At 34.6% G+C, this 20,682-nt stretch overlaps 3 protein-coding genes across 4 annotated transcripts in view; 1 reads left to right on the plus strand and 2 right to left on the minus strand.

The window, feature by feature from the left end:
• The window catches only part of LOC135071768 (receptor-type guanylate cyclase Gyc76C-like), a 31,485-nt gene extending 18,070 nt beyond the window's left edge, over positions 1 to 13,415 (minus strand). Inside the window, exons 1-2 of one of the 2 annotated variants that reach the window (XM_063965563.1) lie at positions 13,216 to 13,415; positions 12,792 to 12,951 (exon numbers count right to left, since the gene is read on the minus strand). The gene's annotated coding sequence lies outside the window, so the exon portion shown is untranslated. Of the gene's footprint in view, positions 1 to 12,791 lie in introns of both variants that reach the window. The other variant, XM_063965564.1, reaches the window with a different exon arrangement.
• Positions 13,416 to 15,877: 2,462 nt separating this feature from the next.
• Positions 15,878 to 17,590, plus strand: LOC135072242 (corepressor interacting with RBPJ 1). The gene is made up of 5 exons (XM_063966184.1): positions 15,878 to 16,143; positions 16,224 to 16,318; positions 16,495 to 16,745; positions 16,831 to 17,086; positions 17,213 to 17,590. Exons 1-5 carry the CDS (start codon positions 16,072 to 16,074, stop codon positions 17,268 to 17,270), a joined length of 732 nt encoding a protein of 243 aa, XP_063822254.1. The 5' UTR covers positions 15,878 to 16,071; the 3' UTR covers positions 17,271 to 17,590.
• Positions 17,591 to 18,541: 951 nt separating this feature from the next.
• On the minus strand, positions 18,542 to 20,682 carry LOC135071759 (T-cell immunomodulatory protein). Its single transcript, XM_063965549.1, has 2 exons — positions 19,343 to 20,682; positions 18,542 to 19,243 (listed from the first exon to the last, which is right to left on the minus strand). Exons 1-2 carry the CDS (start codon positions 20,670 to 20,672, stop codon positions 18,813 to 18,815), a joined length of 1,761 nt encoding a protein of 586 aa, XP_063821619.1. The 5' UTR covers positions 20,673 to 20,682; the 3' UTR covers positions 18,542 to 18,812.

The following is a 20,682-nucleotide window of genomic DNA, read 5'->3' on the forward strand; positions in this document are numbered from 1 at the left end:
AATTATTTGGGTTTCCCATATTGCAGTCTTGAATCAACCTGATGCCAAAAAAAGATATCCAATAGTGGCACTGGAAGGTACAAGACTACGCTTGTAAATCTTGTAATGTTCATTGCTACTAAAAATAAATTAGAAGAAAAATAATCAGGTTAACTTTCCTTAGATATAAACACAAATATAAAAATAAAGCTGCTTTTTTTGGACCTGATAGGAGTTCTATTTCATTTAGTTGTTTTGCAATATATTAAACCAAATGATAAGATCGTCTGAGTAAATTAGTACGAAATGAATAATTATTGAAGTTGAATGAAATATTATCATTAATTATCTTCCTTTGATAAGAGCCACTACGAGTTTTTCGAAAAACTAGTGGGTCATTACACGATAAAAGGATAATCGACTAACGATAACACGTTAGAGACAATGTCTTCTTCATTATGAAATGGGAATGTGCTTGCACACTCGTATTTGTCAACGTTAAGCGTCAAGATAAATAGTTTTGTCTTGTGTAGCTCAATACGTTACACAGACAACAGGCGCGACAAATTACGTGTTCCTGTCCGTCGAATCATCCTACTCCAAAACTCGCGTTAATATGATCATGTCAAACGGTGAACATCGTCACTTCAAACAAAGTTAACTAAACTAGTTGATACCACAATCATAATGTATGACTTTTCAAATTGCTGCAAATATGATCCCAACTATATAATATTATAAATGCGAAAGTAACTCTGTCTGTCTGTCTGTCTGTCTGTCTGTCTGTCTGTCTGTCTGTCTGTTACGCTTTCCCGCTTAAACCTCGCAACCGATTTTGATGAAATTTGGCATAGAGATAGTTTGAGTCCCGGGAAAGAACATAGGATAGTTTTTATCCCGGTTTTTGAAACAGGGACGCGCGCGATAAAGTTTTTCTGTGACAGACAAAATTCCACGCGGGCGAAGCCGCGGGCGGAAAGCTAGTAGACTATAAATAACTTATTTAAATAGGATAAATTCTAATGGAAGTCATGCAAAAAGGAAAATTAAACTATAAATAAATAAACGTTCAACTATGGGAAACGTAAACACTACAAATAAGGAACGATTTCAGCATGCAAATACGCTTTTAAGATTATGATTATGATTCGCTCGGCCTTCGACCTCAACGATATTGGTTTGATCTCATTTAGTTAATTAAAAATGATTGAATTGAGCGGGTTTCATTTCATAAACGCAGCTTTGCAATTATCATGATGATTTATGTGTTAGCGAATGAAATGATTTAACAGAGAAATGACACAGTTAATAAGCTACAATTTAAATCATACTCTCTCTTAGAATTGGGTTACTTTTTGTCACATTTCGAAATACTAATTAGTTTTAGAAAATAAGTAGTATTTACCATGTCAACGGGTAGCAACACATAACACAGTCGCTGCTTATTAGCTCAAATACTAAATGTATTGTTTTAAAAATATCAGAACAATCGCAGTTAATGTGCTACTAATGTTTTTTTATTTCATTATTACTAACTGGAAAGTAAGCATTCTTCAACTCAATTATTAAGCTCCATTACTAAGTAAATATAAAAATGTCATTAATATGTAATAAGTTCAAATGAAATACCTGATCCATCCAAGTAATCTCATCCGTCATTAAAAATCGAACCGTGACGAATGAGTCATAATGTATTTTTAGTTTACAGGAGTTAAGGAATCATATGAATATGATTGGAATGGCCTGGATTGTAGGTGTGAATATATTAAGTTAGACGTGGCTGGCGGAGCCCTGCGGCCGAGATGGTGCATGGAGACGACAATGAGCGCGTCTATTTTTGTAACTCAATAAAGGGAAGTCTTCCTGCAGTCGCTTTCCGCCCTCAAATGTAGGAATTGCTTCCATGCTGTCAACTAAGTAATTGCCTCGCTGCCGGCGGCTGATTAAACCAATTGACATGCTGCTGTTTTGACAACATTCTTATGCCTAGGGTCGTATTCTTATGTATAGGTAACATATCCTTGATCTTCATCTTGAATCGGGATTTTATGGTGCATACCATGTGCATACCAAGAATGGAATTGGGCACTCAGAAACGTCAGAAAATATGTGCGTTCCCTCAGACTTTTTGTATTTGTTATCAGCAGCATATCAACAAAACTAGACGTCAGCAAGACTAACAAAAATTTGGGCATTAAACAATTAAAGCATCGGTATTTTCATTGCATTTATAAAGAGACCTTTTAAGAAAAATAAAACTGGATGTGTAGTGTGTACCTATTTACGAGAATAAAAATTGACTGCACATCAACTCCCCTACTTAGGCCAGTCTATCAATGATTACCTATATAATCATATTCTATTCCATAAATTGCTACCCTATGAAGAAACCAGACCAGATAAATTGGATAAGACGTGGTGTTCCCAGGCGATCGCGCACACCGCGGCACCAACATGAGCAATGAAGTGGCGACGACATGCGCCGGCGCGGCGTGATCTTGCCTTGAGATAACGTCAGCGATAACGCTCTCTCGAGCTATTTTTAGAATTTAATAAAAAGGTAGGTAATGTGATTATGATTACTTTTTGTGCAACTGCAAACAATTGGTGGTGAACTACAACCCTAAGTTGACATTAATTAAAAGCATTGATAATTTGAAACTAACATTTTAAACTCTGCTTATAAATCCTATCATTGAACCCAGACGTTCAATTTGTGAGCTACTAACATAACAGTGGAATCGTTATCGGAAATAAAAATAAGTCGTAAACAGACTTTCTTGGAGCTTGACATAGTGACAATCAGCTATTTTTTTTCACGTTACCGGTAAGGTACAGAACCATACTGAAATGTTCAGTAGAGGACATCAAATACAATGTCTGATACACACTTCTACTACATGTCCAGGTGTCCACACCTGGATGTAATGACAGTTGGATGCTAACCAAAAACTATGCTCCAGTTTTTAATTTGAATAGAGAACAACGAGAAGGCATCACACGCAAGAAAAAGAATTTTACTGATCCAGTTAAAATTAATAACATGTTCATTATTCATGGTGTTCATTTTAAGGATACAACAAAATCTCATGAAAATTAAATACGTTGTCCCAACTGAACACTAAAGTAACAAAAGAAGACTTTATTATAACGTGTAAAAAAAGACATTCCTAATGCCTAAAATACAGTAAAAAGAAACCATTTTGTTAAATAAACGGTCTTTTGCACTACATGTCCCAAACAACAGTCTCAATTAAACAAATCTCTAAAGTGATTAATGGTCGGCAGACAGATCATCGTACAAAGTATTCCTAGTAGCATTTAATTACGTCATAACTCACGTACACGTATTCAATTCAAGTTAATATTTGTAACCTCGACTTTGGTTACATATTTACCAAGTTATTAATAGCACACACCAAATACGTACTTAAGCAAAAGGTCTTTGTAAATTCAAGTTCAAAACGACCAGTGGAATTCAGTTTCATATCCCAGTGACAAGATTTTCCTTCAAAATATTCCCTTACCTTACAATCAACATAAAAATAGTGTAAGATTTATTTTTAATCATGATGTGCTTGTAAACTTGTGTACTTGTGTAAACATAACATGTCAGACAGAATCCACAATATAAATGTTCCATAACCTGCTAAGAGATGGCACTGTCTGTACTAAAGATAACAATAATGAGATGATGCATGATAAACAAATAATAAATCCCAAAAATTCGAACGTAACCAAAAATATTGACGAAGTCCCATGATGGAACTCTACCTTACCAACATATTATTTAAATAAACAAATAAATAATTGAATTTGGTTGAAAGATCAACATTATTGAGGTAGGCAGGAAAACCTACGTAAATCAACCTCAATTCGGATTAGCTGATGCGCGCAAATTCATCGCATCGGCTATGACTAGTAATTTTGTTGAATTAGGAGTATATTGATTCGGTAATTTTAATTTGACCCGTTAACTTGGAAGATAATTTCTTGAACTTTTATTAGGTAAAATACCTGAAACTTCCTAACCGAAGTGTTCCGATTCTCAGTAAAAAACAAAATATATTATGATGATGGATGGGACTAGCCTGTGGCGAATTCTGAATATCACGCGTATTCCGTGTTTGTCAGAGGTTTATCAGATTTCCAAACCGTAGCTGAGCAGAGAGGTAAATCGTATTTCCTTCCACGTCAGATGTGGAAATAACGAAATCTGATTGGTTATTCATTCATACACATCACTTTCCGCGTTCTTGAAAACCGGGCCTTATTCCCACAAGGGGGGACTCTACTGTGTGTTCTACTGTTTTCTTTCCACTAATTTCCTCGACCGTCGATGACGCAGTGGAAGAGGAGTGCGAGTATACTATTATTACTCTAATTTTACTTAATTCCTAAAATGTCTTAATTTATCCTATTTTTTCAGCGCCTTTCCCTTTTTATTTTAATCTTCTTTCTAGAGATAAGACGCCTAAATGGAGTGTTTGTGTAGAAGCCAATAATGAGTTTCTATCATTTACAACAATACATCATAATACTTTGTTAACATAGACTTAGAGCACGAGTGTTTGAGTTAAATACTGTCTACGTACCTAAGCTTGCCACTTTGTTTGATTGACCAGTAGGTACACTACACATAATGTGTATGAACGCCAATTATTTTAGTATTTGTGGTTAGCCAATATGGTATGGTAAGTGATGATCATCACTATAAGCTGACAAGTCAACAACAAATTCCTTTAAACATAGTAGACTCTACTATTTAAAATTTCGACATTTTCACTGAATCAATTTTCATGAATAATTTAATATTTGCATTTTCATTTTGATAAACATTTTACAACTCTCCTAAGATCAGACCTGTTAGATGTTAGTAGTATTTATGATACGAAACAACGATACTTATTGTAGTATTTATTTGTCCTTATCTTGACTTGTCTTTCATTTACTATTGCCAAGTACCAATATAAATCGCATAATATCTACTCGTAGTTTAATTCATATCAGCATTTTAACTAGGCGTGTCTGCCTCTTATTTCGTAATAATAGTAGGTAGGTAGGTACTACCTAAAGTTTATCGATAATAATATTATTATATTATAGCGGCCGCCCGCGACTTCGTACGTGTGGATCCCGTTTTACCCCCTTCATCTATCTTACGCGGTTTAGTTTTTTTTATACAAATGTTTTTTCCCGCTAACTCCTGTTCCCGTGGGAATTTTGCAATATCCTGTTGTAACTAAGCTTTAAGTTTACTAAGGTGTCTGCATGCCAAATTTCAAGCGTCTATCTTTCGCGGTTTAGATTTTGTCATACAAATGTTTTTTCCCGCTAACTCCCGTTCCCGTGGGAATTTTGCAATATCCTGTTGTAACTAAGCTTTAAGTTTACTAAGGTACCTGCATGCCAAATTTAAAGCGTCTAACTTAAGCGGTTTTGATTTTTCATGCAAAAGGATTTTCCCGCTAATTCCCGTTCCCGTGGGAATTTCGGGAATAGGCTAGTTTCCTTAAAAAATTTTTTTAGTCCGTAATGTTTAATATCAAAAAATATTGGACACATATATTTTTATTTGTCAATCTAACAAATAATTACATAGTTATGGTGCGTTGAAGTTCCGCACGACGTCACAACGTGCGGCACTTTTATGCACGCATTGACGTCACGGGCCTCTTCTTATGAACTTTGGCGCGCTTTATCTCTTTAAATTTTCATTAGTTTGAAAAAGTGAAAAATACGTGTAGAGTATTTTTTGATAAGTTAACTGACGGACTAATTAAAACTCTTGCTTTTTGACCCAGGAAACATCCCTATTCCTTGTTGTAACTAAGCTTCAAGTTTATTAAGGTACCTACATGCCAAATTTCAAGCGTCTAACTTAAGCGGTTTAGATTTTTCATACAAAAGGATTTTCCCGCGAATTGCCGTTCCCGAGGGAATTTCGGGAATTCCTTGTTGTAACTAAGCTTTAAGTTGACTAAGGTACCTACATACCAAATTTCAAGCGTCTAACTTAACCCACTTACTCCTACCAGGCGTTATAACACCGCTAAAAAGTAGTTCGGAATATCCTCAGATAAATTATAAAAATATCGAGAATTTGTTTACTGTTCCTTGTATTTTCTCTTCATTACGAATCAAGCTGTAATTGAGTATGTTCGATATCGCATATTTGCTTTATTTTGTTAGTTTTTTATTATTTTGAATTCTGTTGTTTAGTTTTGTGCAAAAACGTCTAATAAAAGGTAAGATATTTCATAAACTTGCTAGTAATACCTCAGATTATACTAGTTATTATTTTATGTACTACTGTTAGCTATAAAACTATAAACATATGTTTTTGAAAAGCTTTACATTTTTGAGACTTTTTATGACAAAATTACAATCGGTGTTTTAACACCTGGTCGCATAATCGACGTCTAACCTGTATATTTATTAAAAGTTTAGGCCACGATATAAAAGACCGCTGAGACTTCACGAATTGTAGACGTATTAGAAAATATTGACGACGATGCTCAGATACCGAATTACATAGCAATTTAACACCAGAAAATGCTAATACAGAACCAACGGATGAATATTCTGGTGAAGAAGACCACGTTACCTTACAAAATCTTCCAGGTTAGCCTGGTTCCGTTTATCTAACTATAACCTGAAAGATTTTGTAAGGCAACGTGGTCTTCTTCACCAGAATATTCATCCGTTGCTTCTGCATTACTACTTATAGCGTGTAAGTTTTCTATTGCTATTTTTTGAACTCCAGGTTCTCAACTTAGAGCCGAGGCAGAAGTACAGTACGACAAGTCTTCTTCAGATAAAGATGATAACAGTCCGATCTCTGAATTTTTTAAAGTAAGACGAAATGACTCTAATGATGTCACCAATGCAGTTAGTTCTTCTGCCATGAAAGTACCTACCCCAATCACAATTACAACAATGAAATATAGTGCAAGTACCTTCTGTGAAAGTTCTGTGCCAAAGTCACACTCCGAAACAATATTTATGAAGAATGGTGCCACAACCAGGGTCCACGGAGCTTACATCCCTATGTACTACTTTACTTACGAGTACTACACGCAACTGACAATGTAAAATTCGCAAGAAAAAATCAATTTGGTGTAAAATATGCGCCACGTACTAAAGCATCCTAGGCTATGATTTATGTCTCTACCATCCTCGTACCTCCTCTGAATAAGATTTTGGTATTTTTTTAATAAATAAATATAACTTACAACTCGTTTATAGCTCTTGAACCTAACAAAATCATAGTATAATTTTTTCTCGTAGTAGTAGTCCATTCTCCGACCAGGTGTTAAAACACCACCCATTTTCCGGCTTTTCCAGTTGACCAAGAATTTTTCTAATATTTTTCTGTGGACACTTGACCTCTATTTAGAAACATACTAAAAATTTATAAAAATTGACAAGTATAAAAAGTTTCAGGAGTATCTGGGTTAAGCGGTTAAGATTTTTCATACAAAAGGATTTTCCCGCTAATTCCTGTTCCCGTGGGAATTCCTAAGTATACTATAACCTGCCCAGGAGTATAAAGAATAATTGTACCAAGTTTCGTTAAAATCCGTCGAGTAGTTTTTGTTTCTATAAGGAACATACAGACGGACAGACAGACAGACGGACAGACAGACAGACAGACAAAAATCTTACTGATTGCATTTTTGGCATCAGTATCGATCACTAATCACCCCCTGATAGTTATTTTGAAAATATATTTCATGTAGGTACATAATTGACCTCTCTACAGATTTATTAATAAGTATAGAAGTATAGATGTGTGACCATTTTGGTAAACAGGGAAAAGCACTATCTATCATTACCTTGCAAATATGACAGTATTATTAGTCTAAAGCTGCCGATGACGATTTAATTTATTGTTATGTTATGTAACTCAAAAAATAGTCAACTTACACGACACGTTACTTTTTTAGACAGAGAAAATTTTAAGAGGCTGCAAATTATCCCCGACTTAATGAAACCTCACTACGACGTCACCCTTATCTTGTACACCATGTTGCGGCCACGTGCCAACATCATAAAAGCTGTTCGCTTACCTACTAATAATTTATTTATTTATTTATTTGTAATTTTGCACATAACACTGTACAGTGGCGAACTAATGCCATAATAATGTTATTTTCACTATGCTTCTGCGGTCAGCATGAAGTATTCGCCTCTCGAATCAAGATCCACACACATTGTGTCATAGTAAAAGAGAATAGTAAAACAAGTTATACACGAAAATTGGTATTCTTGGATATCTTTATGTGGATAATGTATTTTTAATGGATATTTAGCTTAGGTATATTATTATGTTGTAATTAGAATGTTTACGACGTATTGCTATTTAAGTAATGAAAGTAGTTATTAAATATTAGGTAAGGCCAAAAAATTTTGTTTGAGCTGTGCCCGAGACTTTCAAATTGCGAAACTTCAATAAAACATTGCAAAAGATAATTTAACAAAAAGACATCCCGCATCCCGCGATCACAAACACGCTCGTAAATTCTACACCACGCATCTAAATTCTAAATGATTTGGCATAAAAAAACATAGAACTAAGTTTGTTTTGTATTCCTTAAAGTTTAATCATAAATTATAGGCTGATTTTTCAATCGGCGGTTAACTTTTAAGTGAAGAATGAGTTTGGCAAATTGACAGTTTCCGTATGGGAAATATGGAAAAAAGTGATGATTTTTCTTCAGTTAAAAGATATTTGACCACTGAAATATCAGCCTTTATATAATAAAAATGGCTTTTATTCAGTTAAATTCAAAAACAACCAAACTGTGCTCGAAGGAAGGAACGAGAAATCGAGGAACGAGGAACGAGAATTATCCTAGGTTATTGGGAATTTGGGAAGGAGATGTTTCTAGACGAAATCATCAACAATATACGGGAAAGTCGGATTGTTCTTTTTTGCGTGACAACATAACCGACATGGAGGCAACAATTTCAAGAAATGATATGATAGTACACAGAAAGCATTAGAGCTATTTTTGAAGACACGATAATAAACAAATGCTATTTCTTTTATAATAGAACAGTAGCATTAGACAATTATTTTTTCAATAAATCATTTGGACAAATTGGCAGCTTATTGAAGAATGAATCGCATTTGCGTCTTTCAAACTGATAATGTTTGTTTTTGTTAATGTAATCAAAGACATTTTTACACGAAATATAATGTTCAGAAGCGGAATAGTCCCTGTTATTATCGATCTCGACGACCTTTGTTTGGAATGCCACACCCGACCGCACCTACTCGCCCTATGATAATAAAAATCGACCACCCTCGCCGTCCGCGCCAATTACTGCTCCAGGTAAGTGATTGTCACTAATTCCTTCAAGATCCTGCCAAAAGTTATGCAACCCAACTTGGTATCCCACCAGTTTATGGCAAACTACTGTAATAATATTGTTGAAATTGGATTATAGGTACAAGACGAAACACACATTACCTACTTATCCCAGCTAAATTAAAGAAGAATAAGACGAAACTGCATAGTTTATTATTATGATGATACAGCGAGGATTATCTACCATCAGGTGATAGACGTTTAGAAAATATTACGCCATCTGTTCTAGGTTTTCTTTTTTATATTGTAACGTTTGAAACATACCTACGCGAACGTATACAAAACAAGGCGATGACGTAGTCTATGGAGCTCTAGAGTATCCTAGAAAGTACCGACAAACAAGCGACTTAGCAACCGCAATCTGCTAAGATTCTAAACTTCACTTTAGCTACCTATACATGCCTGGTTCGAAAAAGTTTTTTGATTGGTTCGTGTGATTCCCGAGTAAACTATACTTCTGACCATCATCTGAGGCGACAGTAAGACTTCCAAGTTCTACTGTATTTATACAGTGCATATTAAAGCCGTGTGGGGGCGTAAACTACTGCTATGTACGTCTTATTAAAATTCCGAACATATTGGCCACAGTGACTCTTTTTTTATAGTGCTTCCTTGTCATTAATTCCATGGGCACCGAGTTCAAATAGTCGATTATGGGAGGAATCAGTTTGTACTAGGGTTTAGTTGTGCTTGAAAAGCTTGTTTTTCGACTTTCTTCTCCTGATTTTCTTCTTTTAAATACGGACGGATTTTCAAACCGTAGGACATTAAAGTAGAAACATATCTCTCCGTAACTTTATTATCAACGTACTGACGCGGAGTAAGGTACGTACAACCCTGAATAACACCATCTACTCGACTCTACTACGACTACGACTGTTCACTCGAAAGCGCAACGAAAAATAACGACTTCCTCGAGAATGTGGAGATGTGAGGTGGAGATTATTGGACGTGGTCGATATGGAACGTAAAGGAAAGAGCCAGTATCTAAATCTAATATACATATAAAAGGAGAAACTGACTGACTTAGTGACATATCAACGCACAGCCTAAACGGCTAAACGTAGGCACTTGAAATTTGGAAGGGATGTAGCTTAGGTACCGTAGAGGTGCACTAAGAAAGGAATTCCCAAAATTCCCACGGGAACGGGAATTCGCGGGAAAATCCTTTTGTATGAAAAATCTAAACCGCTTAAGTTAGACGCTTGAAATTTGGCATGCAAGTACCTTAGTAAACTTAAAGCTCAGTTACAACAGGATATTGCAAAATTCCCACGGGAGCGGGAGTTAGCGGGAAAAAACATTTGTATGACAAAATCTAAACCGCGAAAGATAGACGCTTGAAATTTGGCATGCAGACACCTTAGTAAACTTAAAGCTTAGTTACAACAGGATATTGCAAAATTCCCACGGGAACAGGAGTTAGCGGGAAAAAACATTTGTATAAAAAAAACTAAACCGCGTAAGATAGATGAAGGGGGTAAAACGGGATCCACACGTACGAAGTCGCGGGCGGCCGCTAGTTTACTTTAAAAAAATACATTGAGTACTCAGGTTAACAAAGCTCAAATTGCAGCTAGTTTAGAACAAAATTGTAACTAGTTTAGAACAAAGATACTTGGATGGAAAAGTCTTTCTTGAAAAAAAAATACATTGTATGGCAGATTTTTTGAAGAAAAAAAAGTGCCAGTATTCACTTAAAAAAACATTGAGCACTCAGGTTAAATAAGCTCGTAGCTAGTTTTTTCAGGTTCATTATAGTTTAAGCAATTTCCTGAGTAGCACAGGCACAGGGTTTTCACTGTTGCAACTTAGGTATGATAAACTTCTCTCAAGGGACAACATGACAGTGTGTGTGGTGGGAGATCAAACAAAAGGATTGATTCTACTGCTCAGATGCAAAAACTTTCTCCAAGAGAAGTTCAAATGTTCCAAAAAAATTGAAACTTTAGTTTGTGTCACCCAATTAGTACGGGTCGAAATCTTTTTTTTTTTTTGACAATTTAATTATTGTTCCAAACTTGTTGCATTTGCACATCAGAATGGCAACCAATGATGGATTGCCCAGTATAAACATTGTAGTTATCCTAGTTTTTGTAGTTTTTAGAATCCCAACAATTTGATATTATTATGTCCAAGGTTTAAAAAAACTGAATGAATATTTAAATAGCTCATGAACCAATTGTATTAATATATTAATCTACAGTAAAATCACCTTAATTTTTTTAAATAATTATTTGTCAATATTTTACTGTGGTCTCTTAAAAATTTTACCTTAAAATAATTTCAAACAGTCAAATTTGGGCCTATTGGTAGATAATAAAAACCCATACTAATGAACATTACACAAAAATCTTGTTTTTATTTAAAATAATTTATTTACTGTTTTTATAGATAAATTTTATTTTTTTGTTCTTCACAGACAAGTGATAAGATCATTTTTGGGTCGGGCTCAGTTGAAGCAATGGATGATAATGGAAACTTTCTTATTAGATTTAGCTGAAGGATTAATAAATTAAAAAAATACATTTTTATTTTAGTGCCTACCATATTTACTGAAATAATAAAGTTATTCTATTCTATTCTACGAGGGATAAGGATCCCCTTAAAGTATGATGTAGATAGGTTTGCAGGTCTTAAGTCAGTTTCCAGTTAAGAATGGATAACCTTGAAATAGATTCTGAATGTTACAAAATTCAAAGTCTGCAAATTGGTAAACAGCCAAGTATATCAGATGTTGTTTTTTCCAATTCTTGTATCTGATGTGAGTGCATTTAATATTTATGTTTATCGTAATGGTTAATTTTGTCAAAACAGAAACAACAAAAATTCTTCCAGACCTAAGATAAGGATATTTTTTAATAATTTGAATGTAAATAAATAACTTATAATGCTATAATATTTTTAACGGATTTTAAAACAATTTGTCTCTGTATTTTAAGTAACAATAATAAATAATATCCTTGGACATTTTACAATGCACTTCTAGTCCCAAACTAAGCAAAGCTTAAACTATGGTTACTAGACAATAAAAATAATAAGTAATACCTACAGTAAAGTCTGCAATCGAGAATCAATCAGGTAAGAACATGAATAATGCTCATGCATCATTCTGGAATTAAAACCACAACTTCAAATTATCAATCTAAGAGGTAATATGGTAAACACTACAATACTTTTGAATTAATTACGAATTTGGTGACTCTTATTGAAGAGTGAAATGTGTGTTGATACAATGCACAATACTAGGAGCATTGTAGCATTTGTAGCACATCAAACCTAAAAAAAATTGAAATAGGATTTTATAACAAACTATTCATATAATTTTTTGACTGTGATGATTAGGAACACGTATTTAACATATTCAGGAAAACAAACAAAATTACTTACAGAATTAAATTAAGCTTGTAATAAATAATAAACAAGTAGACTCACCATAAGTAATGAATCAAACTATCCTGGTTATGATTAAAGTAACAGTTTTATACACCCATAGGTACACACACAATGAAATTTCCAGTAACACCAACCACAAATCACTAAGCAAAAACTTAAGTCTGCAAAGGTACAAAACTCAAACACAGTCAGTTGGATTCTAAAAATACTTCACATGATAAAGTATGAATGTGTTAAACTTGTAGCAACACAATGATGACAATAAGCAAATGTGGATTGAGAAATATTTTATAAGTGAGTTATTTTGGAAGAACTAACAGTTCGCACAAGTTATGGACACAAAATTATATTTTTGAGTATATAACGAAGCATAACTGCACTGTTCAAATTTATCTAGAAACATTATCTATCTGACGCAGTGTGTAATACAAAATAACACTGAATTTATTAGAGGTAGTTATACTTTTTAACACTGTGCACTGAACCCTTTAGAAAGTTTTATATAAATATTATTTCAGGAATTGGAATTGATGTTCTTATTGAGATTTGCACAATAATGTAAAATTTGATTAGATAGGTAAGAAACGCAGAAACTTGTTGCCTTTAGCAAATAAATCTAGCACAGCAAATTCAGTCCACTTTGCGTACTTGACACCACAGACCACAGACAACAACGACGAAACGATTCATTCAACAAGTATGACATGACATTGACAGTTTAGAAACGTAACTTCATTGCTGCCAACATAAAGAAATATTAGAAAGAGATGTGCACATGATATGCTTAAGATATAATATCGATATATTTTTATTAACAACATTGAATGTCAAAATGTTAAGATACATAATGATGTAAGACTTAGTCTTACTTTACCTAAGAATCTTACAAAGCATATAGAAATGGGAGAGCTATATAAAACTTCATAAGCAGTGTTTGTCTAAATTAATGAAAGTATTAAAAGTGACAATAGCAAAAATGCAATTTCATAATAAATTATTTTCCAAATAACTTCTTCTTTACTTCAATTATTTTATTTTTTGTAATTACATATTTATTATACATAAATTAAATTTTAATTAGAATCTAAAAAAGTAAATTGCGAATGATTGTCGATAGTCGATAAAGTAATTGGTCAAAAGATACATGGTACATCACTATAGCTGTATTTTTTTTAAATAGCACCACAGAGCCATGGCCATTCAAAGAGCGAATAATAAAACGCCACATCAATCGGTGTACGCCAACCTTAATAATATTATGTTTTTATTTATCATATGTTCCGATTTTATTGATGAGGGTTAAATTGGCTCCACTGTAGAATAGGTCACTGTCACTTGCTAGTAGGGATGACAGTAGCGCCAACTGGTGAGCGCTGAAGCGGTAGGTAGGAGGACTATCGCATTCGCACTCACCAAGATGGCGCCACTTTAGAATGGGGTCATGTCAATCGTCCGCCAGTGATGGATGCCAACTCTCTTAAAGGACAATGGGCAAAATGGTACCCGGCTCCAATAGATATGAGTCTAGTATCGTTTGAAAGGTCTTACCAAGATTAACAACTTTTACTATGACCACCAGCCTCAGATCTGGTTGTGTACGAAGATATTCATACTTTTTTGCAGAATGGTACCCGGCTCCAATAGTTATGTTTGTAGTGTCATTTGAAAGGTCTTACCAAGACGAACAACATTTACTATGGCCACCAGCCTCAGATCTGGTTGCGTTCGAAGATTAAGATACTTTTTGTGTAACCTAAGTATCATACAGTATGAAGGGGGACGCGCTCGGGGCAGGGCACCGACGAGATGGTCGGACGCGGTGAGGAAGACGGTGGGCGGGAGTTTGCATCGTGCGGTCCACACAGCTTATGACCGCAGTCTGTGGAGGAACACTATCTGTGGTCGCGATCCTCATCAGTGAGGGACCGAGGAAGAAGAAGAAGAAGTATCATACGTGTCCATCGTATGGTACTTAGGTTATGCGAGGCAGGAAGGATCCAGCATCCTTCCTTAACTCTATAATTATTGATGGGGATAATTGTGAATTAATATTTTTATTTAAAGAAGTACTACCCCCATTAATAAAAAGTTACACCTAGGAAGAACCTTGGATTAAAATGACATTTCCATACCAAATGACAATTTAAGCCGGAGTTCAACTAGGGTGTAACTTTTATTAATAAAGGGGTTAAAGTTTTATTACTTCTTAAGAAAACCCATGATGGGTTGCTAAAGCGAATAAACCCACAAGACCCAATAAGTCCACCCACAAGATGAACCGACGACCTCATAAAGGTAGCGGGAAGGCGCTGGATTCAGGCCGCCACCAACCGGCCATTGTGGAAATCATTGGGGGAGGCCTATGTTCAACTGGACGTCCTATGGCTAAAATGATCATGATGATGATGATGAAAGCGAATAAAGGGCTAATAGCTTGGGTAGTTCATCGTAGGTATAATCCTTTCCTTTTCAATGCTTCTTTTAGTTATATTAATAGATTGTAGTCATAATACATACTCGTATACATGGATGATTGAGTTATACTTTCATTATAATACTTAGTGGAATTACTGCTTTCAAAACGTGAATTAGAACTGGCCCCATAGCAGACATTTTCCTACATCTAAAGGCCTTTTCTACACTAATATTATAAAGAGGAAAACTTTGTTTGTTTGTTTGGTTGTAATGAATAGGCTCAAAAACTACTGGACAGTTTTTAAAAATTCTTTCACCATTCGAAAGCTACATTATCCACGAGTAACATAGGCTAAATTTTATTTTGGAAAAAATAGGGTTCCGTAAAATATGTAGATAATGTAGTCCACGCGCGCGAAGCCGCGGGCGGAAAGCTAGTAAAATATATATTGGTTATGGCTATTGGAGCGGGTACCACTTTCCATACATTTGTGCCCATCATCCTTTCATTGGCACCGTTTCCTTGAATTTTTATGGTCTATCATGTATAATATTATTTTTACAGCGGAAACAAACAATGCTTGCTTCTAGAGCAATGAATAAATTCTATTCTATTCTATTTATTAACTCAATGGCGATGTCAGCATTTTCCAATGTCCTCTTTAATCTGTGGCAATGGCACTGACACTGATGACTGACGTCAGACGTCAGCTATCTGTCAGTCAATTTAATATGGCGATGTTTTTGTGTGCGACTGCGTAGCTTTATAAAATAATTTTAAATTTAAGATATAAAGCAGTAGTAATTTATTCCATTACACGAAACCGTTATCGATCAGTGTGGTATATTTTTGAAGCTCCAGTAAGGGGTTTGCTTGTAGTGTGTGAACAACAATACATCAAACATGGGGAAAGGTTTCAATAATTATATGTGTAAGAAATTCTTTCATCCTGCATCACGGGACAATCTGAAACGAGTATGTATTATCATTTTATACAATATATATCACCTAATCTTTTATTGGTCACTTAATAATCTCCTTATTTTGCTGTTCAGGTATGGATGGCCGAGCAGAAAACAGAAGCTTACAAAAAGAAGCAAGAGGAGCTACGTGTGCAGTATGAGAAAGAGCAAGAATTACACGAAAATAAGTAAGAATTCAATTCAACTACATACATCATATTTAATCTCAAGAACTTGAGTCACAAGTTATATGCCACCAGTATAAGATTTTGTAAACATGATAATCAGTACTCCAGACATTTGTTGCTAAACATTAAATATTACAATGTTTCATTGAGATGTTACAAATTTATTTTCATTACAGGGCTTTACTCAGCAAGGACAGCAAAGATAAATTAAGTTTAAATTTTATGTATGAGCCTCCACCTGGCGTAAAAAAAGAAAGGGAACGAGAAGATAATGAGCCAGAGTATAAATTTGAATGGCAGCGCAAATACAATGCACCAAGGGAGAGTTATTGTAAAGGTGACAATGAAATCAGGGATCAACCATTTGGCATTCTTGTCAGAAATGTGAGATGCATAAAATGTCACAAATGGGGCCATATTAACACAGGTAATGACTACCACAATTCTTAAAACATATCATACTTAATAATCTCTTCATCTTTGTAATAAATTGGTTCTTTTTTTTTTTTCAGATAAGGAATGTTCAATGTATTCATTGTCTATGAGTGAGGCCCGCGCTCTGCAAGCATCCACCTCGGCCCCGGAGGAAGAAGAAGCAAAGCCAGACGTGCCAACACTCATGCAACAAATGCGTGATACAGGGCTCGTGATGAAACCAGGTGCTCTGCCTCTGGCAGCAACCAAAATTGAAGATTCTGACACATCCAATCTCACTGAAATGGACTTGATCAGTCAATTAACCAAAAAACAAAAGAAAAAGTTACTCAAGTTAGTATCAATTTATAGTATGAATAATTTGTACATTACTAATATAAATATTCAACCTAAAGATAATGAATGATTTGCCTCGAATAGTTAATGTTACTATATCTAAAGCTTATTATTGTGTTTCAGGAAACTGGAAAAGCTTGAGAAAAAGAAGGACAAGAAGCACAAAAAATCTAAACATTGAAGTACCTATTTATAGCATGTAGTGCTGACATCTTATTATGCTATTTTAACACTATTGTACTCTATTATACAGGCCAGACTGCACACATGAGTGATATTTTTATTACCTCTATGTAATAGAATAATTGGGTCACTTTTGCTGATTCCTTAATGTTGTCTTTAACACTTGTTTGATGCTACCTGCATACAATATTTGTTATTTTTCCAATCTTGCTCTGACCTCTAGAAACTGTGCCCATGTTTGCAGTCTGACTAAGCACTAATATGTGCAAAATAATATACACATGACGTAGAAAAATAAAATTAAAATTATAAAAACTATTTGCTCTTATTTATTCCAAATATAACAAACTCGTTTTCGAGTTATACCTACTAGGCGTTTTGGCGTGATCCTGGTTCTCCCATTCGGAATCCAATTATCGTTTCTAATGACTTCCTACCCTTAGATTAATAAAACCTAGATGGATAGTTTTCATACAAACGCTTCGTCAAGAGTGAGGCAAAAATCTTATGTCATTAGTGTCAATTTTGTTGAGGAGTGTAGACAGTGAAGGCGATTTTCCCGAAAGTAGGGAAATTTTTAATACGTTTTTAATTATTTTATAACTAACAAAAACAAAACGCATCATGTACTTACTTATTTATTGAATTCAAAGTACCTACCTAATTACAATAAGATAAATCGACTTAAAAGTCTCGATTTCATAAAAAAAGGAAGTGTATTTGTACGGCGAACAATTGGGAAATAAATTTTCTTGTTACTGGTATCATTCCCGTATTTAATTTTTGAAAGCCAAATTCAAGCAAAATACGCGTCGAATCGTAGTACTTACTTATGAAATGTAACACTGGTCACTTTATTTAGTTTTTCTGATGTATTTAGACACCCTTTCACAGCACAAACCGTCATAATTTATTAAAAGTCGTCGGACGTGTTTACCAATTTTTCACTTTGACAGTTCATGTGACGTTTACGAGTAAGCCATTCTGGCTCACTAAAATCTGCCTCACCTTTCGTGCACTGACTATCTATCTAGGTTTTATTAATCTAAGTTCCTACCGGGCTAGGATGTGCGCCGTGATAAAATCTTATCGATACGACAAACGTAATTATGGGGTATGGGCTAATCGCGTAAAATCGATGAAATGGCACGATTTGTCTGCGTCTGCGTCGTCAATCGTCATGCTGGCGTGTAATAGCGTGGTAATTCATAAAGTTAGTTAAAAATATAATTTAAAGTTCTTGTTAATAATAAATGAAAAACATTTTTGAGATAAGGTTTTTTAATAAAAAGATCACTTACATCTAAATCAATCAACAGACATGATACAATATATTTTGTCTCAGTGCTTTGATATAACTTAAAAATCAATGTCAGTTAATCGAAGACACATTTATCTTAAACATAATTTTATTGTAGGTATAATATACATATTTATTAACAGGAATAATAATTAAATTAGCAAGGTACATTTGTGATGCCCTAACCAACATCAATATCACAGTCCATTAACCTTGGATTACCAGTGATGATTGTTACTTCTATATTTTGACATATGTTTTTTCATCTATTTCTATAATATCTTGTCGGTCATTTCTTTCTTTCCAATGCAAATACAGCACAAGGCATGTGATGACTATTATGATTGCAGTTAATACAAAAACACTTTTCAAAATGACCTTACTAGGTGTCACAAATAACTGTGCTCTCCATTGAGATGGATCATTAGGAGGTGCTGGTATAACTACTATTTGAGAATTAGGAATTATTTGAGTCCAGCTTTTGGTATGACCAGAAAGTCCAACATTTAATGTGTCAACAAAATTAGGTGTTCGATCCAGTCCAAATATTGAGTATGGTAATTGTAAAGCAAAATATGCAGATTGAGGTAACTGTGCACATACTCCTGTTCTATAATTTCCTTCTTGAGACCATGTATTGTAGCCAATTTTTGGGCCTGGTAAATTAGTACCTGAAACAAGAAACGAAAATAACCATCAGAAGGCTTACTTGACAATAGAAATGTGATGATACTGTAGTCCATTTCAGTTAATATAGAAAAACTACTTACCAAATGTTCCTTTCCTTTGGTACAGAGTACCATTGATTGTGGGAGTTTTTTCATTTGTGAGACCAGTTACTACAATTACTTTAATGAAATTGGTATCATACTCTAAGCTATTTCTAAAGGCATGCATGGTATATCTTTGTGTTGTTGTATTCTTCTTAACATAAATTATATCTAGTACTCCATCCATATAGAAGTCATAAAAGGTGCCCATTATGACATTGCTTCCAAATGAATTGAATATTTCCCATTGGACCTGAAAAGTTCTAGAAAACTTGCATCCTGGCAAAGTACAAGGTATATTGTGAAGGAGGAAAACTCTTGTTTCATTGCTATTCATTGGACTCAAAGTCATCAACATATCTGGATATCCATCCATATTATAATCTCCACTGCGCATAGTTATAGTGTCCAGGTATACTTCATTTCTAGGAGGCGCAAACCTCCAAAGTGTTCCTTTTCCATCATTCAAATCAATTTGAAGATCATGCCACTCATGATTGTCATATATTAGAATGGTACTATTAAAACATTCAGTGTCAGAACAAACTGGAAGAACTAAAAAGAACTCTCCTTTAAGAGCCACATCAATAAACAAGGCTTGCCCATAAATAGTTGTATGACCAACAAGCAACTCAATACTATTGTTATATTTGAAGCCACTGGATTCTTTATTCAGCCATATTTCAATGTCAAGTTTAGTGGTTACTAAGAGATCAGCAGCATTGTCATCATTGACATCGAGAAATGAGTGGGAGTGTGGTAGTTTAATTTCTTTCGAAATATCATCGGCCATTGGAATTTCTTTAGGAGTTCCTCTTGACTGATCAAATACCCAATAAACTCTTTGCTGCTGTGTATTCATGCCAAATAAATCAAGGGTCATATCACGATTGTAGTCCATCACTAGTGGTTGGCCAATGGTTATAGCCTTAATGAGGAGAGCATCTGAGCAGTTCAATGTTGGCATACCACCCCATAAAATTCGAACATCGTGAAGATTTGTTGTAGCATTTTGGATTTGTGTAGTGATTAGGATGTCCATGTAAGCATCTCCATCATAATCTCCAGGAACCACACTGGTTATAATTATATTGCTAAAATTACAAGCATACGACGATGGTCTCAAGAACGGCTCCTTGTCATATGCCAGGAGAACTTCCACACTAGTACTGTTTAGTATAACAAAAGCATCAGTTAATTCGTCAGAATTGAAATCACCAAATGCAGCTATTACTCCTTCAGTATGTTTACCAAATGAACTCTCAGTCATATCATTAATAACTGCTGATGTGTAAACAAACAGCAAAGTTAATAAAAATTCACAAAACATGATAAATTAC

This window comes from Ostrinia nubilalis, chromosome 5, assembly GCF_963855985.1.
Source record: "Ostrinia nubilalis chromosome 5, ilOstNubi1.1, whole genome shotgun sequence".
Classification (NCBI taxonomy): Eukaryota; Metazoa; Arthropoda; class Insecta; order Lepidoptera; family Crambidae; genus Ostrinia; species Ostrinia nubilalis.